The sequence below is a fragment of the Mauremys mutica genome, chromosome 20, assembly GCF_020497125.1.
Source record: "Mauremys mutica isolate MM-2020 ecotype Southern chromosome 20, ASM2049712v1, whole genome shotgun sequence".
Taxonomy (NCBI): Eukaryota; Metazoa; Chordata; order Testudines; family Geoemydidae; genus Mauremys; species Mauremys mutica.
Window position 1 is genome coordinate 6,029,752 of NC_059091.1, and position 26,634 is coordinate 6,056,385.

The 26,634-nt window shown below is 59.4% G+C and overlaps 1 protein-coding gene across 2 annotated transcripts in view; it reads right to left on the reverse strand.

Annotated features, from left to right (window-relative positions):
- Positions 1 to 1,457: 1,457 nt before the first annotated feature.
- Positions 1,458 to 26,634, reverse strand: part of SPRYD3 (SPRY domain containing 3) — a 33,149-nt gene continuing 7,972 nt past the window's right edge. For both annotated transcript variants that reach the window (XM_044994973.1, XM_044994972.1), the window contains 7 exons: positions 26,412 to 26,547; positions 25,845 to 26,033; positions 14,993 to 15,142; positions 11,300 to 11,357; positions 5,678 to 5,797; positions 5,140 to 5,294; positions 1,458 to 4,076 (listed from right to left, as the gene is read on the reverse strand). In XM_044994973.1, the coding sequence (XP_044850908.1) occupies positions 3,942 to 4,076; positions 5,140 to 5,294; positions 5,678 to 5,797; positions 11,300 to 11,357; positions 14,993 to 15,142; positions 25,845 to 26,033; positions 26,412 to 26,547 (943 nt within the window). In that variant the 3' untranslated portion in view covers positions 1,458 to 3,941. The remainder of the gene's footprint in view (positions 4,077 to 5,139; positions 5,295 to 5,677; positions 5,798 to 11,299; positions 11,358 to 14,992; positions 15,143 to 25,844; positions 26,034 to 26,411; positions 26,548 to 26,634) is intronic.

Below are 26,634 nucleotides of genomic sequence, written 5' to 3' on the forward strand. Positions count from 1 at the left end.
ATCGGCCGGAGGGCTCTTCTTTCCCGTCAGCACCGGACGGCGCCTCCTGCTGCATCACTCGCTCTTGCTCCTGACAAACAGCATGAAGGAACCACAGCCGGTGACAAGCAGGCAGCTGCCTGGGTGCCGGGGGGCGGCCGGGCCCGAGCAAAGCCAGAGCGGCCCACGTGGCAGATGAATTCCCCGGCGTCGGGCTTCGCAACCCAGGCTGGAGGGTCCACATTGCCCTCCGTAGGGTGGTAAAAATCAGAGCAGCCGCCTGACTGGCAGAGGTTCCCCGTACCCAGCGCTAGCACTGCCCCCCGGCAGCTGCTCAGCCTTGGGGAAATCCAGTCACTTCTGCAGTTGCTGCTACGGCTGTAGGGGGCAACAGGACAATGCCCCACTCAGGCTCTTTGTTCCTCGCTAGGGTCTCTACTGGGTGGTTACCCTGCAGGGTGCAGCAATTACAGGGGTGTGTCTCTTGGATCAGCCTGATTTGGATGGGACCTTGGTTTAGGCCGTGTCCTAGTAACCTGGGGAAGGAGAAGCCCAAGAGGCAGCCAGCCTGGCTTTAAGGCCAGGGCAACATGCCCCCCAGTCCAGCTGGCACTGGGAATGCCAGCTGTGGGGGCAGAGGCAAAGGCAGGACCAGGCAGGGGCAGCGAACCAGCCACACACTGAATCTTCAACAGGGCAGGAAAAAATTTTTTTTTAAATAAAAAAATGGATTTTTTAAATGTAAATCCCCTTGATTTTGTAATGTACAGTACGTTTGTCTTCTTAAAATACTTGACTTGAATACAAAACATGTGACGGCCTAAACGACTTATAAGCCCTTAAAACACTGAAATCAAAAATAAATATGATAAATCCACGAGCTCCTGCAAAAACGGGGGATCAAAGGCAGCTTCTCTACACCGCGAAAGGATGTAACGGGGAGGGGAAGCTTTATAAATGTGGCACAACAGGTCATGGGTGCACAGGCGTAAGGGCTTGTTCTGTTTACTGAAAATCCATTTGCTCTGCAGTTTAATGTGCTAAGTGAAATTCCAGTGACCATCCTAATGCAGCTCGACACACACAGTGAAAAAGCAGTCGATCGTTCACCATTTTCTAACACACTAAGAATGTGGTTTAATAATCGGACAATATTAAACTATATACCTGCTAAATCACATGCATATAGTGTCCCCTCCTAGCTCGCCAAAGGCTCCATCCAGCTGTAACTCAACCTGTTTGAAGGGTTATACAAACCAGTGCGAATGCACCTTTCTTTAGCAAGTAACCAAAGCACACAAGGAGAAGCTGATTCAAATTGATGGTTTACGCTGAGGCTTGGTGATTTAAATCGATCCTCAACCCGCCGTCCCAAGGCCCAGCTGCCTGCCACGGGTCCCTGCTGCCCATTGGACATCAACAGCACGAGGCCAGCCACAGGGCGGCACCAACCAGGACAAAAGATGCCAGGAGCCGGATACAGATAAATATGGAAACTCCATCTTTATTGAGTGTGTATAAAGATCTCAGTATGTACAGACGTGTAGGTCAGAGAGCGCAGACCGGGGGTGGGGATTGGGGGATCTCGACCTGGCTGGGTCAAAACACTCGATTCCCCATAGGTGCAAAGTCCAGCAGCAGCCGCAGCACCGGTGAGATCCCCATCTGGGGGGGGGGGGGGGAGAATATGGGCTCCATGCAGATGGGACCCAGGCAGGGTCCCAGCCCAGGGGATATCGCCCTCCCAGCAGCAGCCCGGCTGCTTCTCTCAGTTGGAGGCGGGCAAGGCTGGCAGGGGAGAGTCCCACAATCAGAGCCCTCCCCAGGCTGGCCAACCTCCCACTAGCAGCTAAGAGCTGTGCCCAGACCTGGGCAGAGGGATACACAGAGTGGGGGGGGGGGGGGGGGCGATTTTTACATTCACAAGATCTGGTAACAATTAAGCAAAGAAACAGCAGCACAAGCCCCAATGGCACCTCGACTGCGTGAGCTCCCGGCACCGGGTCCCCGGCCATCACAGACACAACCCCGTGGGCCCAGGGAGCTTTGGGCAGCCCAGGGCTGGGGCAGCCCAGACGGGGGGGGCCTCCCAGCAGCTCAGCTCTCATTGGCTAGCAGCCACCTGGCCACGGTTGGCAGCCGGCACAGCCTGGGCCCAGGTGTCCCGCCAAGAGAGCCGTGGAGAGGAGCGAAGGAACCTGCCCCTTTGTTAACTCTGCCTCGCGTCCCCCTCGCTCCCTGCAGCCCCGCCAGCCTGGGCTGAGACACCGGGGGGGGGGGGCGCTCAGGTGGGTTCCGGCGCCATCCTTCCCCCCCCCTTGGCAGCAGGGCAGGCACCAGCACTTTGGGTTGGGGCGCGGGGATGTGAGAGCTCTGGGGCAGATGCTGAAGTCCCCAGAAGCAGAAATAGGCCTCCCCACCGTGACCCCCCCCACGAGGACCACACCCTCCAGCCCAGCGAGGGGACCCCCGCCCCAGGCTAGGGAGCTACCTCCCTAAGGAGGGTGGGGGTGGCAGTGGGAGCCACGGGCAGACTCGGAACTGGGGGGTGGGCCGGAGCCGGTTCACGTGGACTCTCTGAACCGGCCTGCAGGGAACAGCGGATGGAGCAGCGAGGGCTGGGCCACCCCGGAGCCTGGCTACAAGCCCAAGCCAGGGGGATGGGCCGATGGGGCACGGTCCAACCGACAGCAGGCTGGGGGGAGCGAGACAGTTTCCAAGCTTGCTCAGGGGGCTGTTTCATGGGGGAAGCCCCAGTTACCCCAAAGAAACCCACCCATCTGCCCTGCCCTTTACAGACCTGGTGATCCCTAGGAGTGGGGACAGGCTGGGGTCTAGGAGGCTCAGGGGGCCGGGTGAGGGGCAGCTGAGATCACCCCGTGGAGGGCCAGGGTTTGCTGACTGCGGCCCCCACGAAGGGGCCCTGGGCTGCAGCACCATCCTCTCGAGGCCAAGCCCCCGCCTGACACTATGCCAGGGCCCAGAGCAGCCCGTGTTCGCTCGCCCTGACACCCCCAGCCCCTGACCTCAGAGGGCAGAACGAGACACTGGTCAGGGACAAAACCATGGCCTGCCCCCATGGCCTGTGCCCTGCCCCCTGGGAGGCTGGCTGATGGCCTGGAGACGTGGCACCATGGGTCAGGCCATCCCAGCCCCCGAGGGATGGCACGACACTGTCATAAGGCAACCAGCATGGGCGCGAGGGCCAGCGGCGGCTGCAGCGACGGGCAGAGGAGGATGCCCAGGGCACCGGTTCTTTAGCAAGTGGGGCAGGGCTTGGGCACCCCAGGACAGCAGGGAGAGGCTTCGAGGCAGCCCGGGCCCCCATCCGCGTGGTGCCTGATTCCCCACCAGCACCAGGGCAGGCCGAGCTGGGGCAGGCAGGAGGCCACAGTGCCGTAACACCATCTACGGGCACAGATCTCACGCGTGCTCAGGTGGGAGCCGGAGCCCAGGCCAGGTGCCCAGCTACCGGGATCCCTGCAGGACAGAAGCAGCCAGACAGGAAATTAAAGCAAAGAGGAATCTCGCCAGCAGGGCGGAAGGGGCCAGCCCCACGCAGGGGGGTGGGAATTGGGCCTCAGGCAGCATCTCCATCTCCGCACGTCACACACCACACTGAGACGGACAGGCTGGGCCCAAGGCTTGGCACGTTGCTACACACAGGAGGCTGCCCCGTGCTCTGGCTGGCGCTGGGGGCAGCACCAGGCCCATCCAGAGCCCTCTCCAGCCCCCCAACGTCCCGCCTGCAGACTGCCGGGCGCCAGCAGGGCGGGGAGGGACCCGTGCGGAACCAGCTGGGATAATACTTCAGCCGCCGGTGACAAAGCGCTGCCCCCTGCAGGCAGAGGCTCAAAGCGCAAGGGATTGAAGTGATGGAGAACGTCCCTGGGGTGCCCCATGGGGAGGGCACGGACCCCGAGAGAGGGCGGCGGATGGGATATGCCCCGCCCCCCCGTCTCCTAGCCGCTGAGCGGGTGGAGGTCCACCTTGACTTTCTCCCCGCTGCTCAGCATGCCGATGGTGGGGAAGAAGCCGCCGACCGGCACCACCGCGTCCTTCTTGCCGATGATCTTTCCGTTGCGTGTGAAGAACACCTGGGGGGACAGGATGGTGCCGCGGGCTGTTAACCCCTTCACTGCCGCAACGTGGCCCCTTCCCTCCCAGCCCAGGGCCCCACGCAGCCCCCCGGCCCAGGCCAGACTCAGTACAGCCACGGCACCCGGCTCCATGCGGAGAGGTGCCCAGGCAAGGGCCAGAGCAGCTCCTCACTGGGAGTAACCGATCTGCAATGGCCGCAGCTGCCCGCCCCTTTGCCGGCAAAGCTGCTTCCCAGCATGCACTGCAGCTGGACGTGTACTCTCTGCAGCCTGGGCTCTACGAGCCCCCGGGCTGCCCCAGGCCTGCTTCCGTAGCCACCCCCTGCCCCGTGGGCTCAGGAGCCTCCCCACGGGACGCAGTCTGTGCACACGCTGCCGGATGCGTACGGCTGCGGGTGTCAGCTCGGCACAAGCCGGGGGGGACTCCCATACAGCCAATGCCAGCCCCCGCCAGCGGGCGCAGAGCCCGGCGTTGGAGTGGGGTTAGAGCGCAGCTCTCCGCACGGCCAAGCAAGCCAGTTCCTGGAACAGAGGAGCACTGATGGCAACAGCCACTAGGGGGCGCCTCAGGCCAGGGAAATCCAGCCGGCTCGTACCCAGGCCTGGGCCAAGGTCACAGCGGGGTAGGGGGGAGACCAGGCCGGTCGGCCCCTGGGTGAGGGGCTGGGCACTGCCCAGTCGGCTCTGATCGAGGCCAGCTGTGCCAATGTGCGTCATGCCAGCGGGGTCCCGGGCGTCCCTGGGACAAGGGACCCCAGACAGAGCCACCCCGTCACTCTCAGCTCCTACCAGCCTGGATCCAAAGCAGTTCCCCCCCCCCGCCCCCCATGACACATCCTCTGTGCCCTCCCCGAGTCAGCCTCCCGGCATATCCCCCACCATGCCCCAGCTCCCTGGGTGCGTTCCCCCTCCCGACCCCCGCTGATCCCATAGCACATCCCCCAGCCTGTCCCCCCAGCCCCACCGCATCCCTCCCTCGAGCCATCCCAGCCCTCCGCTTGCTAAGCCTCCCCCCAAAGCGCCCCAACCCCAGCCCCCCGGCACAGCCCCCAGCTCTCACCACCACTTTCTTCCCTTCGTGCTCCTGCTCCATCTCCTCCCCGTCCTCCTCCTCCTCCTCCTCCTCCTCCACCTCCTGGTGCAGGTACAGGACATTCCGCACACCCCGCAGCTTGGGCTTCAGGTCTGTGGTGTCGCAGCTGTCATCGCTGTCACCTGGGGGGAGGGGGGGCTGGTCACCCCGGGGCTGGGTTGCACCCCACGCAGGAGCACCCGCTGGGGTCTTTGCAACAAGGCTGGGCCCTTTGTCTCACGTCGCAGCGGCTCCAGGTTCAAGCCTCACTCACGAGACACACACCCCCCGATCCAGATTCATTCCCCTGACAGTCAGAAACACCATCCCGGCTTCCTGTCTCTAGCCACTAGCCCACGCTGCCTTGCTCCACATCCCCCCACCCCCTGCTTTTCCGAGTCTTGTTTCACTGGCAGGGGCCAAGTGGGGGAGGACTGGCTGCAGCCCTCAGCCTGTCGCTACAGGAGTGGATCTCAGGTCCCCGGGGGCCAGCCACGCCTCCCCCCGGCCACGTGTGGTCACGCACCTTCGCTGTCGAGGATGTAATCCCGCGGGAACATGATCCCGCAGCCCATAATGTCGCCCTTGTAGCACCGGGGCCCGAAGGGGTCGCCCACGCCGCTCCCGTGGAAGATCTTCCCATCGTCTGGAAGGAAGAGGGAGAGGAGAGGCCGCTAAGCATGGTGGGCCTGGCAGGGTGGCCTGGGAAGGGGAGCGATGCCCAGGCACGTGGCCGCTCTTTAGGGGAGAGTTCCAGCCTGGTGGCACCCCTGGCCTGCAGCGACTGGCGTGGGCTCTGCCCGCGGGGCAGGTGGATCAGAACGCTACGTCCGCCAGTGGGAGATGGCACCAGACCCCCGGGCCACACAGCTGCATCGGCAGGCCCAGGCCTCACCCTGCCCTAAATCGGCTCCCTTGCCAGTCCCAACCCACCCATCTCCTCAGCTCCCAACGCTGGCTGTTCAATCAGCTGCCCCCCGAGCCATGGACCGGACGCAGGGGGCTGACCACACCCCCAGCAGCACCAGGCCCTCCTCTTCGCCTTGAGAGACCCCAGCGCCCAGCTGGCCATGGCACGCACCCAGGGGTGCTGCAAGAAAGCTGATGCACCAGGGTGAGCCACACGCTGAACGGGCTCTCGTGTACCAGAGACGCCAAGCATGGGAGCCCACGTGAAAGGAGCCGGGGGGGTGGGAGCGGCTGTGCAGCTGGTTCGTGGACGAGGAGCCACGAGGCACGTGGGCCAGGCAGAGGGCGGAGGCCTGGGCGGAGGGGAGGGGGGTTGTTTCGGCAAACAAGGGAGATGCACCCAGCAAAGGGGCGGTAAATATTTCTCCCCGTTGCCAGGGCAACCCAAGCTGGGAATAATACTGTGTAAACATTCCTGTGTGTCGCCAGCGGAGCGCGAGCGCGCCTTGTAGGGGATCCCCTGGCTCCTGCCACAGGCGGGGGCGGGATAACCAGGGGGGGCAGGGCTTGCCGGTGTACGGTACTCGGGGGGCAAGGGAAGGCTTAACCCAGCCCCTCCGCGGGATCCCACGAATCCCACCCCCTGCACCAAGTCACCTGAGATTTTCCAACCTCCCAGCCGTCTCAGAGCACCAGCAGCGTGCGGCGAGGGGGCCGGGGGGTGCCCCCATGCAGAGGGAAGGGCACCAGTAGATCTCAAGCCCCTGCCCTCTGCAGCCAGCTTGGTAGCCGCCCAGCTCTCTACTCCTGGCTCCTTCCACCTGCCCCCGCTCCTCAGTGCCCCCCTCCATCTGTACCCCCCCCCCCACCCACACCCTCCTCTCCTCTGGCCTGTCAGATCTAGGCTGGAATCCTTTCTCCCTTGCCCCGGCTCCCACGCTGGGGGGGCTCTGCCCCACACCCCTTGCTGAGCTGGGGCCAGAGTGACCTCAGCTGGTGTATTCTACCCATGCCCGCGCCCGGGTCTGGTCGAGGGAAGCCGAGAGCTCGACCCTCACCCACCACGATGGGGCCCGGCCCTGGGGCACCGCCCTCAGAACCATGCTGTGAGCGTGGGGAGCGTCCCTCGGTCTCACCCCGGAGAGACGAAGGCCAGCGGCTGCACTGGACGGCCGGGGGGGCAGGAGACAGGTACGCTCGGCCCCGCCCAGACTCCGTGCTCCACTCGCTCCCAAAAGTCCTAGCTTGGAAGGAGACGGGCTCCTTGATGGTTAGTTTTTCTATTAGCCCCAAGTGAGAGCAAGGCCCAGCTCCTTGGCCCCAAAGAGCTTCCAGGCTAAACAGACAAAGAGTGGGAGGGGAAACTGAGGCACAGCCAGAGGAAGAGGCTTCTCCAGGTTCACCGAGCAGGTCGAGGCAGAGCCGGGACTAGAACCCAGGTCTGCTGATTCCCAGCACCCTTGACCATGCTGCAACCTCAGTCAGCTATTAAGGCCCAGGCACCCAGCCACGAGCCTCGCCAAACCCAACTCAGACTGTGCTGGGGCTGCCGGCCAGGCAGCTGAGCTCCAGCGACACGGCCAGATCCAAACTGGGCGTGGGGGAGGCCGGGCTGGGGCAGCCGGGGAAAGGACGACGTGGCCAAAGGGAGCTGGGATGCACCTGGATGCAAGTGGGTCACCCCCATGCAGCCCCCTGCTCGACTGTTTGAGAGCTGGCCTGGCACTGGTGCGTCTGGGCACCTGGCTGCAGTGCCCACCATGGGCAGCAATGTTCAGCTGCCCTCAGCTAGCCAGCCCACCTGGGGGGAGAGGGACGATGGGCAAGAAAGGCCCAAGGCCTTCGCAAAGACCCACTGGCCCAAGAGCGCGAGCCGGGCGCTGCAGGCCAAAGATCTCCGCTTGTGAGCGGGCCAAGGGGCGGCTGGGCTCCCCTGTGGCCTCCCGCACTCCTCACGGATGCCTTCAGCTCACGCCAGCCACAGGCCTGGCAGAGACGGGGAGGGGAGCGTCCGAGATAGGAGGGTGAGGAGAGCCAGAGCCAGACACTCAGAGGCAGCAAAACAAGAGAGATTCCCCCCGACTCGCCAGCCATGTAATGAACAGGAGAGCACAAGGGAGTTTAGGGCAGGGTTACTGCCCCTCGCTTCTTCACACTCTCCCGCCACGTGGGAGCTCTTCCACTCGCTCGCAGCACGAGCGGCTCAGAGATGCTCTCGTCCGCGTGCGTCGCTACCTCCCAGCCTGGGCTCTATTGCCCGGACATTCCCCCGGCGCAGGGCTGATGGAGCGGCTTTGTTGTGGTTCCATGGAGCGCCCGTGTCTGCCAGAGGTTATGGCAGCTCAGAGCAGCAGCTGGCACCGCGAGGCTGGGTAACACGAAGGGAAAAAAGGTGGGAGGAGATTTTTTCCAGGAAGGAGGAGGAGGAGGAAGGTGACGTGGCCAGCGAAGGGAAGTGGGAGGCAGCAGATCTAATACTTGGATGGGAATTTGAAATGTTCCCCTGGCGCTGAGCACTGGAAAGAAACCGCCAGGAACCAAAAGCGTTTACAGCTTTTCCTTCAGAGAGACAAGTCAGACAGTGAAAATAAAATCCTTAATCAGGCAGAAAGGGAGCGCGGCCCAGGAGGTCGGACTGCTCACGGAGGGAAAGGGAGGAAGGAAACACGGAACGGGGGGGAAGACAGCTCCCAATAGCTTCAATCCCGAGGGAAGGGCCCCAGGGCTACCAGCCCTGCTGTCTTGGAGCCAGAGGACCTGGTAGGATTACGGGGACCAGGCCTCCATCATCCATCGAGGGTTGAGACTGCATCAACTGCTCTGCCGCTAGGAGCCAAGACTGAAGGGCTGACCTAGGCAGGGAAAGCAAGAGGTCAGGCTGCCCCCAAGGCACCCGCAGACAAACCCCCATCACCACTAGATGGTGGCAATGGGGCTCCTGAACCAGGTGTTGGGAGCCCATAACTGGGTGGCTCAAGCAGAGATGTGGACCACACCCAGGCACTGATGGATGTAAAAATCCTGCCCTCAGCAGCTTGTGGTCTAGCGTGTAGAGTCCTAGGCTGGGACTCTTAAGAGACCTGGGCTCTATTCCCAGCTCTGCTGCCGGATGACCTTGGGAAATCTACTTCCCCGCCCCGTGCCTCAGTTTCCCCATCTGTCATACAGGGATAACGCTACTGCCCTCCTCTGTAAAACGCTTTGAGCTCTGCTGCAACACCCTTCCCGAAAGCATGGCTGAGCCTTGGCAGCAGCAGATGCAGGTGGCGCACTGTGAGCTCCAAAGCCATCCCCCAAGCCGAGCAGCCCCCTGGCTCCAAGTGCTGTGGCTCTGATTGGCCAATCAGCTCCTTGGAGATTTGGTTGTGTGGTTACACGCACCTGGCCTGATGCCTGGCTGGTGCAGCACGACTGACTTCAGAGCAGCTGTGCCGCTTTACCGCCAGGGATCAGGCCCGGGGCCCCTAGGGAGAGGTACAGCACGGACACTTTAAGCCCTGTGTGTCGGGTAACAACAGTCTGAATGATCAGAGCAGGAGCTGGTCTTCGCAGCGAGCATCTCCAAAATCTCCACAGCCGCAGAGGCAGCAGGTCACAGAAACAAGCCCCCAAGACAGCCCCTGCACTCAGCAGCTGTTCAGCTCCCAGCTGGTGGAGCGTGCTGGGCGGGAGCAGCCACAGTGGGACAGCTGGCTCAACATGCTCATAGCTAATTCTCAGCTGATGGGGATCAGCCGGAAGCCAGCAATACAGTCCAAGGCAGGGGAGAGAACCCCTGTCTTCAGCTAGCCAGACTGCCAGCTCCTTCTGGCCTAGTGGAGCAGACACGGTGCCAAGAGGGAAACCCCAGATCTCGCTGTACTCGTCGAGTTTCAGGTCAGACGAGACCATCGTGATCATTTATTCTAACGTCCTGGACATCACAGGCCCCAGAACCTCTTCCGACCCTCTAAGAAAAGGAGGCTGGAGGCTCCAGGGAGTCCGACCTCCAGATCCCTGGCTGATTGCTTTGCCTAAGAGCCTGATGCTGCGAGGTGCCGGGCACCCGCTAGTCCCCTGGGCTTTCACAGTGAGCAACGCAAGAGCCGGCCTCAGCTCAATTGCTTATCATGAGCCCTGGGCCTGCAGCCCTCAGTGCTTGAGCCCAGATTCCATACAGAGGCTGGGTGAGACCCGCCCTTCATGCGGCTCTGTGAGCAGTCAGTAGTGGGGATGTTATTGTAACCCCGCTGGCTGGCTGGATCACACAGAAGCAGAGGAGACTCTACGGTCTGTTAGATCAGGCAGGAGAGGCTCACGATTTTAGACCAAGAGTCCCCGGTTCAATCCCCACTACAGACAAGCCACAGAGGGCGGCTGCATGCTCGGGTACTTAGCAACTGAAGAATGTCTTGCTGTTCTTCCTGGGGTGCAGACTAACTGGGCTAAATTCAAAGCAGGCAGAAACCAGCATCGGACCCAGAGGAGAGTCCAGCAGCAGAAAGGGGCCAGGACAGCTTTGACATAAGACGATTGGAAGGCAACAGCCAGATGAACTGCTGGAGTGCAGTGGGTCTGACCGGATCCAGCCCACGAAGCGAGAGGACTCACAGCTAAGAGAGCCACCATCATCCAACACAAGCCGGAGACGGGCAGATATGGCAGCAGTAACCAGCAGGGTTGTAAGTAAGTGGAGCTACCTGTGATCTGAGCATTAACCAGCTTTCCCGGCTGATAAACTTGTGACCCAACACCGGGCCTCGCCGGAAATCAATCCCGGCTGCAGTTTGCTGACCTGGCTAAGACACTGAGATACCGAGTTCCTCTTTGAAATTAACGAGCATCAGGCCTCCAAGCCCCTCAGATAGCTTGGAAACACGCAGCCTTGATGTTCTGAGGCAGCAGAGACCCAGCTGTTCTGGTGGGCTGCCAACTCCCTGGACTTCTGCACTCACGATCCAGACCCCAGAGCAGAACGAAACCCGGACCCTTTGCCACTGACATTTTCAAAAGTTCCGGCAAACGTTCAGCGCACAAAGCCCTGTGGCATTTATGCACCTAACCCCCCCCCACTAAAAACATGGTGTCCAGTGTTGGGAGTGTGACACTTCTGTCCCCCAAGTGGTGTGCCCTGGGCTGACTGCCAGTGGGTGATGCTGCTGCATTCGGGAAGTGCACGGTTAAACTCGGAAGGGACAACTTTCTTTGGGGTCTGGCCAGAGACTTCGATTCCTCCCCATTCCAGTCCTGTCTCGCTCACCTGCATGGTAGGCCACAGATCCTCTGCTCCAGCCGGGATGGCGGTTTTTCGGGTAGTCCTAGGGCAGAGAGAGGAGGGAGGGTGGGTCTCATGACTTCACCGGTTATCACCTAGAGTCCCTGCGGCGGGAATTGCTAAAATATTTCCCTATAAAATGGGAGGTTGCCTTTGGCCTTGGGCTGAGATGGAAAAATCCAGCTGTAAACCCCCCCCCCCCCCCCCGCCACATCCCTGGCGCCACGGCATGCCCCCTCCCGCCAGCCCCGATCGAGGCTGGAGGGGCCTGCCAGCAGCTGCTGTGACTTGCTTGGCTTCAGGAAGGGGAGGGGAAGCAGCCCCTGTGCAATCGGCGCGCTTGGCCCATGCGAGAGTTAATTGGGAGGCCGTGGCACGGCCTGCCCCGGGTGCATGACTCACCGGCAGGTAAATCCCTTGGGATTAGACGGCTGCAGCGCAGTGAATGAGGATGCACTGCACCGAGACCAATCCCAAGCCACCGGGGCTGAGGGAAGCCTGCCCGAAGGCTGCCAAGGCTAACGGCAGGCCAGCCAGCGCCGGCATGAGTCAGGGGTGACTCAGAGCTACCTGCTCCCCAGCGCTTTCTGGCGCCTGTCTGAAAGATGCTCCCGGGACCTACGCAGCAACTTGCTCCACCGCGGCCCAGCCCTGTGCCGAGCGTGGGTTGGCCAGCGCCGCAGCGGGAACGCAACGGGGCTGGGGACCCATGATAGGGATGGGCCTGCTGCATCCCTCAGAGGGGCTGTGGTGCTGCCAGTCCTGGCTATATTACGCGGCGATCGGACAGGAAGGATGGTCCAGTGGTTAGGAGGCAAACCTGGAACTGAGTCGAGTGGCTGCTCTCAGGACATGTCTACACTGCACACTGAATCTGGGCTTTGAAGCCCCGTCCACACACAAATCGCTCTGACTCAGGGCACCAAGCCCTCTGGATCTGGCTCCTAGGACCCTGCTAGGCAGGTGGGTCAGAGCCAGAGTCCTACGGAGACTCGGCTCCAAGCCCCGTCTTTTAGCAGCGTGGATGCCTGCCAAACCGCAGCCCCGAGTCAGGTGGTGAGCGCAGATACGTTAGCACGGCTGAGACCCGGCTCCAGCAGCTGCAAACCCAGTGCGGACACTCAAGAAATCCCAACTCCACAAGCTCCGGTCCCACAGGTCTGGGTTTAGGGAACAGTTTAGACAGACTCTGAGTCTCTCTGTGCTTGTTCCCCACCTGTACAGTGGGGCTAAGAGAACCGCCCTGCCTCACAGCGGCGTGTGGGGCGTGACAGAAGGTCGTGACATGCTCAGTTGCTACAGTGGCCAAACCAGTACAACGGGTAGATGGAATTTAGGGTTTCCAGCTGACAATGCTGTGACCCAGCGGGGCCTTATCACACTCAGCCTGGCCTGCCCCTAGGAGACCGCTGGACCCAAGCATCCATTCCCACCTTTAGCTCTTATCCCAATGTCCCCACATTACAGATGGGGAAACTGAGGCACGGAGGGGGGAGGGGAAGTACCTTGCAGGCCAGTGGCAGACCTGGGAGCACAAAACACCTTCTCTCTTAGGGAAGAAAGTGCCTAAGAGGAGCTGCGTTAGGCCAGGTCTGCTCGTAGAAGGCTGAGCAGCAGCGCTATCGCTGTCAGGGTGGGTTTTTGCCAACGCAGTTATGCTGGCGAAAGCCCTAGTGTAGAGAGTTATCCCAGTATAAAACTGCTTATGCCGGTATCGCTTATTTCACTTCCTCAAACCAGAATAAGCCGGTGGGAAAAGCCGGCACAGTTAACACAGCAAAACCTAAGTGCAGACCAAGTTTTACATGGTCTCTGTGGAGAATGCCAGCAGAGGTGCCCGTTGCGATGGTGGCCTTACGCTGCAGACACTCCCCCACCAGGAACTGAACTGAGAGCCCACCCCCTCGTTTCACATAGGGCCTGCAGAGCAGTTTCCAATCACTCACTGTCCCAGATTAGGACAGTAGGTTGTCATCAGACAAGGCACAGCTGGGGAACAAGCAGACCCCTGTAGACGGGAGCTGACCTGGCAGGAGAAGAGAACCTGGCAGCGTGGGTACCAGACACCCCCAGGGCCGGCTCTCACACGGCACAGACCTGGCAAGCCTGCCGCGCCACGAGGAATGCTAGCCGCAGCAGGGGCCGGGAATGTGCTGCATCGCCCGGGAGGCGAACGTGCGAGCTTGAATCCAGATCACGTGTCGGGACAAACACAGAAACAGATGGCTGCGTTTGACAGGAAGGGGGCAGGGGGTGGTTTGCATTCTCAAGGGGGAGGCAGCACAGCCCAGAGGGGCCACCCATGCCACAATCAAGTGAGACCTCGCAAAGAGAAATGGGCCTGGCTAGATCATTCATCTGCCAGGGGTGGTGGGTGCCTGGGAAGGGGCTTTTAATAAACAGGCACAATAATAAAAACATGCAGCTTGTGTAGCGATCGGGGCACCTCTTGGAACCTAAACAGGGTCAGGCTGGGTCATCCCATGGATGGGAAATCTCAGAACAACCATGGAAGATCTAGGAAGCACCTAGGTTCTATTCTTGGCTCTGGCCTGCTGGTGACCCCAGACAAGTCACTTGCCTGCTCGGTGCCTCAGTTTCCCCATGTATACAATGGGGATAATGATACTGACTTCCTCTGTAAAGCATTCTGAGCTGTGCTGCTGGGAAGAGCCAGGGGTTATTCACACTGACAGAGCTGGGAGGGACCTAGGCACCTAGGCTGCAACCCTCTGCTTGTTTCTCGCTGAGGGTAGGAAACCATCCACGCTTGGATCCATGCGCCTCAATTACCCAATGTCTCAACACTGCTGCCATGGAGGGGGGAGGATTGTGCCATCACAGCCTCTGGCCTTGGGTACCCAGCCTTGGCAGGGGGAGGAGCTGGAGATGGCAGGGGACGGAGGGTAATGAGAAGGGATGGAAGCCCCCATGACAGATCCAAGCATCTTTGCTCATTAGCTGAAGCTGCAGCCACAGGTTGAAGGCAAAGCAATGTCTCCATGTCTGGCGTTACAGACCCTTTGCAGAGATGTAGTTCTGCCGGGCTGGACTGGACATCTGGGCACATTAGAAAGCTCTAAACCAAGTGCTGACAGCCAACGGCACCAAACAACCCTCCCACCCCACCCCCATCTCTGGCCCTCCTGCCCACAGCTACCCATCCCCAGGCTCTGTAACTCCGGCCAGAGAGCCTGCACGTCGCAGACAGCAAAGTGGGAGCTCCTTCCTACCGAAACTGAGATGTGGCAAAGCACAGCGGCGTATGAAGAGCCTGTAGACGAGACGGGAAAGGAACCCAGACGAGTGGGTCCGCTCCCCACTCTCCCTAAGCATGGGAATGAGTGCTAACACCCCTAGGACTCTGGTCTAGGTGACCAGAGACATTGCCGAGGCCTCGATCTGCCCTTAATCCCCCTTGTATCTGAGCCCCAAAACACGCACTTGCAGATTTTATCCTCCCACCCATCCTGGGAGGTAGGGGAGCATTATCCCTATAGGACAGGTGGGAAAACTGAGACAGGTCAGGTTAAGTGACTTGCTCAAGGTCGCGCTGGACGTCAGGGGCTAGGCCAGGAACTGCAGCCAAGCCCCAGCTCAAACCACTCTTGCTAGCAGCAGGCTCGCGGACAGACACACAAATCGGACGGATGCGTGGGAGCCATCCAGTGGCTTTACCTTCCGGGCCAGGCCTAGCGCGATATAGCACTTCTCCCCGGGGTCTACGATCTCCACCTCAAAGTAGTGGCTCCTGGTGCTCAGGGGGTGCCTTGCCTGGGCCAGTCCAACGTCGATGATGCTCTTTCCCTTGCCCACATACTCCAGGAGCTGCAGAGAACAGGAGAACGGAGTCAGCCCCTGAGAGCAGACGCGGCATCCGAGACCCACAAGGCAGGGACTCCCACGTCAGCGGTTCTCACCTTTCCCATGCCAAGACATTCCCAGCTCCTCACCCAGGACACCCTCCCCTCTCTCAGCAATACAGGAAGGACGGGGTGAGTGCCTACCCCCCAGGCGCCTGTTCACAGTTCGTATGTAGCGAACCCACGACCTGCAGAATGACTGTCTGCCCCGGAAAGGTCCCCTGCACAGCCACAGAGCAGTCCCTGCTGCTGTCTGCGTTGCACAAGGGACCCAGAGGGGAGCCTGGGCTGCAGGTTCCATCTGTCCCCAGCCTGGGAGCGTTTCATAGCCCGGCGGGGAGCAAAGGAGAACGTCACTCGGCTCTTCGGCCCAGTTTAAAGCGGGGGCATTAGCACCAGGTGAAGTGAACGGCTTATGGAACAGCCTGTATGGAAGGAGACCAGCTGTGTCTCGACAGCCCTTCGGGTGGGGTCACTCAGTCTGGCTTCGTTATATAGCGCTCTAGCTCCGCCCAGTGGGAGGGGCGTATGCCCCCAACACTGGGCGGGGAGGGGGGCTTGGACAGATTTCCCAACTGAAGGCCGGTAAGTTTCAGCAGAAGAGGGAAAGGCAGTGACAGAAGCCGGCCAACCTGCTCGCTTGGCCAAGGGTCACACAAGAGACCACGTCAGGCCTTGCCCCCATTGAGATACAGAGAGGCACCTTCTAGGAAGCAGAATGAGACCACTCAGCCCTTTCAGACAAGCCAGGGACAACCCAGCGACGACAGCCGTCTTAGGCTACCCCCTACCTCCCATCACATCACCCAGAACGCCCGCTAGTCAGCTCCCCAAGGAAGGCAGCCATCCCCGAAAAGCCCTGGGGTTGGGGAGGAAAGGAAACAGCTTCTGTTGGAGAGAAAAAAACTCGATCGTGTCCCAGTGGTATAGACTGAGTTAAACCGATCTGGCTAACTTTGGGAGGGCAGTGGGGCAGGGCGGGGCAGGGAAGAGAGATAAGAAAGCTGCATTTTCTGTCCCAGTTGCTCTGGGGATCCAGAGGGAATTGCAAAATCTGGGATTTTCAGGAGGAGAAGGGGATGTTTACAAGGCCGGGAGCTTTGCAGATTCGTGAGGCAAGCCCTGGGTCACGAGGTTTTCCTTGGACAGCGCCCGACATTCCAATTGTTGCTTCACAGACATCAGCTTTTGTTTCCTGCCTCTAGCAAGCCGGGCCCTTGTCCCACCTAACGCAGCTGCGTGGAAAAATATCCCTCCAGGGATCATAATAAACGAGACAACCTCACACCCTCCTTTGCTCCCCAGGGCTGCCTGGGCTCATCCCTTACGAGAGGAGAGTGGCAAGAACCGATCCCCGACGTCAAAGGCCTGGCGATCAAGAAAAAAACAACACCCCAACTGGCTGACAGCTGGAGCTGACAGATTAGTCTGCACCAGCCCCAAAGCATCTTGTCCATTTTAGCTTCCCCGACCCCACCCCGCGTCTCGGAGCCCGGCTGCATGTTGAACCAATATTTGCTGGCTCCTGCCGAGCCATGGAAAGGGGTCAGTGGTTTACATTTTTCCACTCAGTTGCTGCACTGCCACGGGATTCTGAGAACTGCTCATCCATCTAAGCACCAAAATAAAATCAGCACGAGGCTCTGGAAGACAAAGTCAGCTCGGGTCACTCCTGGAGAAGGAACAACACTGGAAAGAGACTGGAAACGTTCCCCTGCTGGAGAAAGCAGGCTGAGAAGAGGAGGATACTTACGTAGCATCACACAAAAGAGCATGTCAGCTCCGTCGATTAGGACGGCAGATAACGCACGTGGCCGCACACTATGCAGGCATGTGGCGTCCAGACATGGGCCGGGGCCAATGACAGCGCCAGACCAGGAGCTGGTTCTACAGGCTGATGGGAAGGAGCCGGCTCACCATCACATGAAGAGTTTCATGAGCACAGCAACTGCTCTAAAACACCGTGGGAGGGGGGGGGGGTGCAGAATGCCCAGGGATTTGTGGGGGCCCCCCCAGCTGTGCAGAGCCAGGAGCTTGCTCAGAGCCAGGGACGGTTTTTCCATGCTCTTATCAATCCACTGTAGGTACGAACATGGTGCCCATCACCGCAGCATCTGGGCATATCACACTTGTCAGTGTATTGATCCTCCTACGCCTGCTGCGAGGCAGGACAGTTATCCCCAAGAGCTCCGAACCGGGGCACAGAGACACTAAGTGACTTGCCCACAGTCACACAGGAAGCGTGTGGCAAAGCCAGGAACTGAAGCTGGGTGGTCCCAATCCCCAGGCTACAGCCCTCACCACTGCCCAATCCTCCCTCTGCTAGCGCTGCGGCCATACACAACCAGAGCATGTGCTCCAGGCCAGAGCACGGCACGTATGGAGAAGAGCCACTAGGCTGAGATCTCACAAGAGGAGACAGGAGAGGCTTGGCTTGCTCGGCCAGACGAAGGCTGAGGGGGATCCGATTGCTCTCGGTAAATTACACAGGGAAGGGAGAAGAGCTTTAGGAGCCAAAGGACAATGCTGGCCCAGGAACAAATGGGAATAAACGGGCCAGGGAGCGCCTGAGGCTGGAGAAGTGGAGCAAGTTTGCAGCCTCAGTAGGAAGGGTGGGGGCAAGCGCCCTACGGAGTCGGAAGATGGAACCTGATCCATTTTTGGCCAGGATGGTTTGATGGGGCGCCCACAAACCCGGGCATGACCTCAGCCACCACTCCAGTCCTCCGGCTCCACCCTTCGTGCAGGACAGCTGGCATCTTGCAGAGCAACTCCAAAGCCCTCGAGGCGGGGAGCCTCAAGGCATTTGGGGGGAAACCTTGGCTCCCCTGAAGTCAATGGCGGACCCCCCTTTTCGTGGGGGAAGGGCAGACGCCCCCCAGCCAGTGAGGGAGGCTTTCCTCATGTGGTTTTCAATTCCCATCCCCTGGAAGCTTCTCCGGACCTAATCCAAGCTGCATTTGGGGGGCGACATTTCCAGGGGCTTCCCAGGTTGAGACCCTTTGGCGGCTCCCCCTCCCCACCCCATTTCCTAAAACCTGGGGAAGGAAATAGGCTCTGGGGATGCTCACAGCGGAACCTGCCCCAGAAGCTGGCACCACCCCGCTGAACAGCCACGGAGCCCACAGGTTGTAGGATCCTGACCCCAAGCGTGGGAGGTGCCAGGCTTGCTGCTGCCCCGAATCGATGGGAAGATGCCTTCAGACCCCAGTGCTGGCATTCCAGAGCCTGCTTGGCTGCCCCCTTTCTAGGGGCAGGCTTGGCACCCACCAGCAGGGCCCCCCTGGCCCTGGCGAGGCTCCCACATGGGAAGCTTCCCACCGGCCGCTCCCGCCCCTCGGCTGCAACTTGCCCCAGCAAAGGCGCTGGCATGCACGCGCCTCCCGGAGACCCGAGGGGGGCATTGTTTACCCAGCGCCATGGCAGCGCTCACAGCAGTGGCAGTGATTCACCCAGGGGTGCTGCCCACAGAACACCTTAATCCCCTTTTAATTAGCTGCTTTAAGACTAGTAAGGCCATCGCCTGAATAACAGACTCTCTGAGTAGCGGCTGCCAGCCTACGCCTGCCAGCCCCGCCCTGTGCCGTCCAACATCAACAGGGACTCCTCCCAGCCCTACACAATCCCTCCCCCACTGCGTTCCAGATCAGTGCACCCCCCAGCCCCCTCCCTGGCGCCCCATTCCACGGCCATACACCCATGCAACAATACGTTTGCCTCACCCGCGGCAGCGCTCGGAACGCTCTCTGTGCTCAGAGACGACGACAGCCCCATCCATAAGGGTTGGCCCCGTGTCTTCCGCGGGGTTTAGAAGCAAACAACTCAGAGAGCGAGCGACGGGACCCTCAATGGCCCGGTCGCAGCTGGGGCTCAAACAGACGATCACACGCGGACGCTTCGGGCCTTAAGGAGGTGTAATCTGGAAGCCTCGCGTTGCAGAGCACAACGGTCCAGATCCCAAGCTGCGATGGGCACGCGCAGCTCCTATCTGTTTTGACGGGGGAGGGGGCAGCGCTGAGCCGCTCTCAGGAGCTGGCTCTGTGGTGGTGCGGTCGGCAGCCCACGTGTCAGAAAAATCGCACTGCAAGGATCGAGGACAAGCCTGAGAAGGCTCCTGTCCGGGGAATAAGGCACAGAGCCGGAGCGTGTAGCACCCTTCCGGAAAGGCAGGCCCGTGCTGGCTGGTCCCTTAGGCATGAGTTCTCAACCGGGGGGGGGGGGTAAACCTGGTGTCAGGAGGGGGCCCACACGCCCACCTTGCCTTTCTCATATTGCTGAATGGAGTCTTGACTTGATGGATGAAGGTTCCAGGGGGGGTCCCTCTATGGAGAAGCCTAAGAATCCTTTGCCATGGGCAGGAACAGAGCAAGGGGGAAGTGTGGGAAACAGCCAGCCCATAAGCCCAGCAGGGCTTCTCAAGGCGGCATCTGTGCCACCCTTGCCAGCTTCCCGTCCACTGATGCTTCCTAGCAGGCAGCAGGGTTTGGAAAAAGAAAGAGGCCCATGCAATTCCCCAGGACGGGGGGCGTGTGCGGGGAGACGGCCCGGGGCGATTGTGGCGCAGACTATGAAAATTCCAAGACAGCCAGCTTTTCGGAACAGACAGAGCCACGGTAAACCTGCCCTCCCCCTTCCCCTTCCCCTCCCAGCCAACCGGAGCGCCCAAACCCAAACCAGGCCTTTCATCAAGGAACGGCAGTAATAAGATTGTTCGAGAGAAGAATGTGAATTATGTGCATCATCATTTCCTGACAGTCTGGAGCTAAAACGGATCTCTGGCTAGAGAGTCAAGGGATTGGGGGAGCAGGGAAGGTAGCACGGGCAAAGTTATTCAGCACCAAGGGTGGCAAGATGGAAAGGAACAGTCTGCAATCTCCCCTTCTAGGCTGGCCCAAGGGTGGAGGTGGTTTTCACCAACTGCTCTTTCCTGGTGGTTGGAAGCAGAGAGCTAGCGTCAGACGGAGAGGATTAAAATCTCTGCATGGTGCAGCGGGCAGAGCACAGGGAATTTGAAAATCATGTCCCAGGCTTTCAAGCGATTGTGATTCAGAGGCCCCCACCCCAATGCGGCACCCTCTTAGAGGGGCATAATTCTCAGAAAGTCCCGAGCACCCGCGTTCTGGAAACCAGGCCATTCGATCGGCGGTTCGGACATGCAAAAATAAAAATCACTAGTCGCTTTCAAAGACATCAGCTTTGCTATTGCCTTGCTGGGTGGCATGGGGCAAGTCCTCACCCCCTACCCTGCTCTGTGCCTCAGTTTCCCCATCTATTACATGACAATGACACCAACCCTCCTTTATAAAGAGCTGAAATATCAGGCCCGTAAGTACTTAAATCTGGGCCCCATCCCCACAGTGTCTGAGCCCCTCACAATCCTTAGTGTATTTATCTACCCAACCCTGCAATTATCCCCATTACACATGGGGAAACAGAGTCACAGAGAGGTTAAGAAGGAATTTTGTTGTCAAAGGCTCAAATGGCAGCTGGGTGCCTAACTCGCCCTGAAAAATCAGTGTCCCCCTAAATGACTTGCCCAAGGTCACAGTCAGTGGGGGACCTGAACCTGGGTCTCTCAAGCCCCAGGCTAGCACTTTAACCACTAGGCCGTCCTTCCCCTACAGGCCGCTTCGTCTCCCCATTGAAAATCTTGGCCGTACTCTCCATCGCAGCGTCAAGCTGCAGCGTAGAATGCGCAGCCTCGCCTTTGCATTCTAACGAAGCACGGCCGAGACCAGCATCGGAACACTGGGCACGGTTCTGGGCTCCACCTTTTTAAAAGGGGGGTTCAAAATTGGAGAGGGAGCCACACGCTGTGGGGCAGGGCCACCCACGGATCCACTCCCCATACCAACTTGTCAGGCAAACCCCACTCCCCAGCTGCCAACAGCACAGGGAGTCCCCAAAAAGCTCATCTGATGTTTGCATCCGAGACCCCTCTCATCCGAGACAGCGTTTGGGGGGACAAGGGACTTAGAAATGAAGGGACAAAACTGGTCTGTGTTTGTAAGAAGCTCTGTCCCAGGCAATCTCCCACCTTGGGTGTCCAATGCCCTTCTCCAAGCAGTCTGTCTCTTTCGGGAAACAGAAGATCAGTGGACCAGGAAATGAGCCTATTTAAAAGTAACACTGCACTCATAAGGGGCTGTTGATTTGAGGATCTCTTTACAGACATTAAGCCTTCACACCAGGATTAGGAAGTTTTAAGGAGGGGAAACTGAGGCACAAGGAGGTGACGTGACATGGCTACGGTCACGTGCTGCATCAGTGGCAGAGCTAGAAGAACCAAGGAGTCCCAGTAACCCCAGCCACCGCACCCTGCTGCTTTGGAGATGGAAGAGTTCAGCACCTGTGTGGGAATCCCTCTGCCCGAGAGGGTAACAGTGACTTCTGCTGGGGCGGACGCAGGCCAAGGGACTACAGATGGGGTGCCGCCCCACCCAGGAGCCAGCTCTACCGTGAAAGAATGCAAGAGCCTATTTATAAAGCTCCTAATTCGGTGTTCACGCCACACCCTGCCAACCCTCCCGCGTCAATTAGCACCGTGCATTGTTTGAAGGTTTGTGGTAGTGCGGCTGAGCTGGCCGGTATTTACACATGGCAAGAGGGAAGGGGGTGGGGGGGGGTGAGAACCAAAGAGACTTGCCCAGGCAGGCAGGAGCGATGGCAAAACCCCACGCAGCCGTTCCAGGGAGCCGACAAGAAACACTCGCTCCGTCTAAAGGTCAGCAAGGGCCTTGGAATGTCTCTCTTGGCCCTGCCTCAAAATTCAACTTCACAGATGTTGTCTGCAACGAAATGTCAGAGGGAGAATCGGGGTGGGAGTGGGGCAGTTAATAAAGGTTGAGACGGAAAAGGATGCAGCCCAAGACGGCGGATTCTTCCCCGCCGCGGCGCCTTGATCAAATGGTCCGGCCCGGCTCCATCCGGCACACGCGAGCGGCCATCACGTGTGCTGCGACGTGGGGCCTGCGTTCACAGCTGCAATCCTTTAACAGCTGGAGAAGGTTTGGGTCCCGAGTTTGTTTTTGAAAAAGGCTCTGGTGAGAGGGTAGAAATGCTCCGAGAGCTCCAGCTGGGAAGAGGAGGCAGCAGCGGCTAGCGATTAGCACAAGGTTCTAGCTTCCAACCCCACTGACAGCACCACTTTGGGCAAGTCACGTCCATCCCCCTCCCCCCCCCCAGTGCCTCAGTTTCGCCATCTGTGAACGAAGGATTGCCTTTGTCTTCCAGCAGAGGGCTTTGGGATCCCCAGAGGAGATGAAAGCACAAGGGCAAAAGAGACGCACAGGGTATCTTCCGGAGGGATATTTCCCCTAGTAACCAACAAGCAACGAGTGCCTGGGCTCCAACTGATGCCTGCCCCCCTGGCCGGACCAGGGAGGAGGTGGTGGTGGTGGTATGCTTGGCATTGGGGAGAGCCCTCACGAACAAGAATGGGCTCCAGACACTGCTTTGCGCTTCATCACAGCGCCAGTCACTCCAATCTCCCAGACTAAGCCGGCCTCATAAGCCCCGCTGTGATGTCGGCAGATATTATTGACCCTAATTTTAGGGGGCAGGAAACAGGGGCAGTCAGGGCAGAGCCTTGCCCGTGGTCAGAGAGTGGATCAGAGGCAGGAATAGGACCCGGGAGTCCTGACTCCCAGTCCACTGCTTTAACCACAGCTCTCCCATTGCCGTGGGACAGCGTGCGTCGGAGCCGTTTGAACATGCGGGACTCAGGGTGCCCCGGAAGCATCGGGGGTAATGCAGCAGCCACAGGCTCTACCTCCATTAGAAGAGCAGTGAGCATCCAGACACAGCGACAAAGAACGCGTGAGATTCAGACGCCCAACGCAGGATCCAGCAGTTTCCTTTCTCACCCTACCGAGAGCAGCAGGATAAGCGCTAGGCCCTATAGCTACGCCAACAAGGCAGCTACCGCCAGCCTCGCTGCTGGGTTCGCCTGTGGTGCCGGGTGCTGTCCCCCCAGAGATCCCTGCTCCCCAAAGGCAGGGAGGGAAGCGAAGCCGGGTTCCAGACGGCGGAGTCAAAAACGGAGCCAGGAGAGCCCACTCAACAGCCTGGGGCAATGACCCACGTTGAGGGGTCAATGCTGGAGAGCACGGGCAGAGAACGTCCTGAGGAGCCCGCACAGGTGCCCGGCGAGGCCAAAAAGGTGGGCTCTTGTTTCGGCCCACATCCCTCTGGGCCCATCCTCCCCTTTGATCGTCAGCTTTGTACCCTTGCAGGTAGGGAAAAGGGGCTGAACAAGAAGCAGGTCCACAGGCTGGGCTTGTGGGACCAAGGCCCGGAAGCTCCATGACAACCCAGCCGTGCAGAGAGATCGACACGTGGCAGCCTGAGATTTGCCCCCAGCCAACGAGGGACTTGCTCCTCGCCCTCCTCCAGCCAGGGTAAAACCGACCCGATAATTACAGGGACAGCGCTCCGCGTAGCCATGGCAGCCGGGAAACAGAAACCGCAGGGCAGCGCTCCAAGCTACAGAGCAGCGGAGGTGCTGGGCTCTGGGAACGGCCCGGACCTGGGCCGTCAACCTTTCCTCCAGAGCAGCATCCCCAGCAAGGATGGAAACACCTGCTCCTGGATTACTCAGCTAGCTTCGGCAGCAAGCGAACCAGCCTGTGGGACTCCGCCTGCAGCGTCGCTCTCAGGAGCGCCCTACAGTGGGGATTTTAGTGGGTGGTGCTGCAGGGAGAAGGATACAATTGCCAAGCTCATTGTATCACAGCAGCCCTGATGACAGACGGGCATCCCAAGGACACGTTCGTACCCTTCCACAGGCTCACGCCTGGCTTGTTAGCTTTGCAGCCCTCTGCATGACAGACAGAGGCTTTGCACCTGGCGGGATCAGTAAAGAGAGGCCTTGCCAACTCTGAGGGCGGGGCCACCCGTGGGTGAGAGCAGAGGCAAGGGAGTGAGGACTCCTGGGTTCTACCCCCAGCTCTGGGCGGGCGCATAGCCCTGTAGGTAAAGGCAGGGATTGGGAGTCAGGACTCCCAGATTTTATACTGCCCTAGAGATCGCAGCTAGTCAATTTCCACATGTGTAAAAAAGGGGCTAACAACACTTATCCGCAGATCTCCCCGTGCTTTGCAAAGATGGCTGAAGTGTGGTGCTGGAGCGATTGCGAAGCCCTGTAGCTCACAGCCAGCCAGGGCTAGAAGCACTTGGTGCATCGGTAGAAATGCTTTCGGGACTAGGGCACGTCTTCAGAATTGATCTTGGTAGAAAGCCGCTCCCAGTTATATACAGTTAATAAAGATGCCCCAGATCTGTGGGGCAGACCAGCAGGCATGAAACCTGAGAGAGCTCAAGGCTTTCATCCCCAGGCCAAGCGATGGAGCGAGTGCCCGGACTGTAACGCAGCAGAGCCCAAACCAGTGACTCCTGGACCCCCAAGCTAAGCACAGATCACGCACAGCTAGTCCCCAATTTTCAGCTCCTGCTGCTTCCCAGTGCCGAGCGGAAAGGAGGCACTAAGAGACCTTGGCAAAGACTTCAAGGCTCTACCCTCTAACTGGGCGGTGATCACTTCCAAGGCACCTATGAGATCACGCATCGCTGCCAGGGGTGCCCAAAAAGCAAAGCCAAGCAAGGTTTTCAAAGGAGCTGCTTGGAACAATTCCACTCCTTTGATGAATTTCCAGGGAGTAGAGGGAAATCCCCAGCACTACCCCCACCTGGAGCTTGGCTAAAAATAAATAAGCATCTGTGTGTTTGTGAAATTAACAGCGCCAGCCATCTCGCTTTGGAGGAAAAGCTCACACAAGCCTGCACATTCTTGGGTAATGCTAATTCTATCGAGCAATTAGCCAGCACTTCCCCCCCCAGATCACAAAGCACCATATGCAGGCAGAGCAGCACCACTGTCCCTGTTTCACACAAGGGGAAACCGAGGCACTGGAAAGAGAACCAAGGGTTCCAGACTCCTCGTGCAGAGCCATGTTCACTAGACACGGGGTAGCAGCTGAGGAGAAAAGATGCCAGTTTGGTTTCTCTGGTTCCTTAGGCTCCCCTATTATTGTATCCGCTTGTTGTCTCTCGTTTTAGACTTAGCTTATCAGCTCCTCAGGCAGGTCTGGTCTGGGTTTGTCCAGCGCTGGACACTGGGGCACCTAGAGGCTATCGCGGTACAAACGGCAGCAGCCACTGTAGCTTACAAGGCAGAGAAGGAGAATCTTTAAAACCTTATTCCTAGCTCCAACCTGTGCCCTGCCTGCCAGAGACCCTTAGTCCGGGCCCCTTGGATTCAGAGGAATTTCCCCGTTTGACATCACAGCCCCTGGTAATCCCGGTAAGAACCCAAACTAACGCAAGCACGGAGCCAGCCCGCCAAGCTCAGACCACTCCCTCCCCACAGCGCGGAGCCCAACAGCTGCTGTAGAGAGAGGCCAATCCCGAGGGGACCCTGATCGCTCGCCAGCTAGGCCTGCAGCCAACACCCTGCACAGCACGTGCTCTGTAGATCCCTGCCAGCAGCACTTGCGGCACAGGGTTAGGCTCTCTTTGGAATCCAGAGGGGCAGGAGACCCCGGGCAGGGGGAATGGCAGGAACTGGGTTATCTTAGCTCTACGGAAGGACCAGGTTCAAAGCCGGCGCCCAAGCTGAAGGCCGACGTTGCCCCGGGTCGCCCCTGCAGGGAGCCAATCAGCTCGCTTACCGTGCCGCAGACCTTCACGTCGTGAAGCCGGCCCCACTCGTCCTCATAGCTGTCCACCATCATGATACTGTCGTCCTCCTCGTTGCCCAGCTCGGCGTGAAGGTGGAGACGAACCTCTTCTCCCAGCGAGTGCATCCCCACGGCAGGGAAGAGCCCGTCCGGGGACAGCGGCATTATGGTGGAGCCAACCTGCGGGATACAGCCAGCAAGACCCTCCATGAGCCTCCTGTACCTCTGGCGTCACCTGCTCACAGCACGACAGGGCCCTGGTATCTCAGCCGATCCTGCCAGCAGTAGCAGAGTGAGCCATGGGAGCTGAACCTATGGGGTCAGGGAGTCTCTGTGGGTCACAGCTGAGTCACGTCACTGGAGGAAGCCTGCTCTGCTGCTAATCTAGAGGATCTAGCCCCAGGAAGAGCAGCTCACACATCCTGCCAATCTCTGCAGAGCCTGCCCTGTGACTACGGGAGAGTTCCACCGGCAACTTGGTTTTCGACAGATCCCTCCCCCCATAAGCAGTAAGAAACCCAGCCGGATCCGCAACTGTTTCTACTGAGCGGCTCTCACCCTCTTTCCGTTCTTGGTGAAGAATATCTGGGCCGTCTGGACCTCAAAAGAAACCGGCTCGATCCCGCAGCCAATCCGATCCCCCGAGCTGCACTTCGTCCCAAACTGTCGGCCCTTCGCTCTGCCATTGTAGAGTCTGCGGGTGTGAAGAGCAAGGAATGACCTCGGAAAGCCCCAACGGGAGACTCGCTTGCACCCCGGCTCGGCACAAAGGGCAAAATGA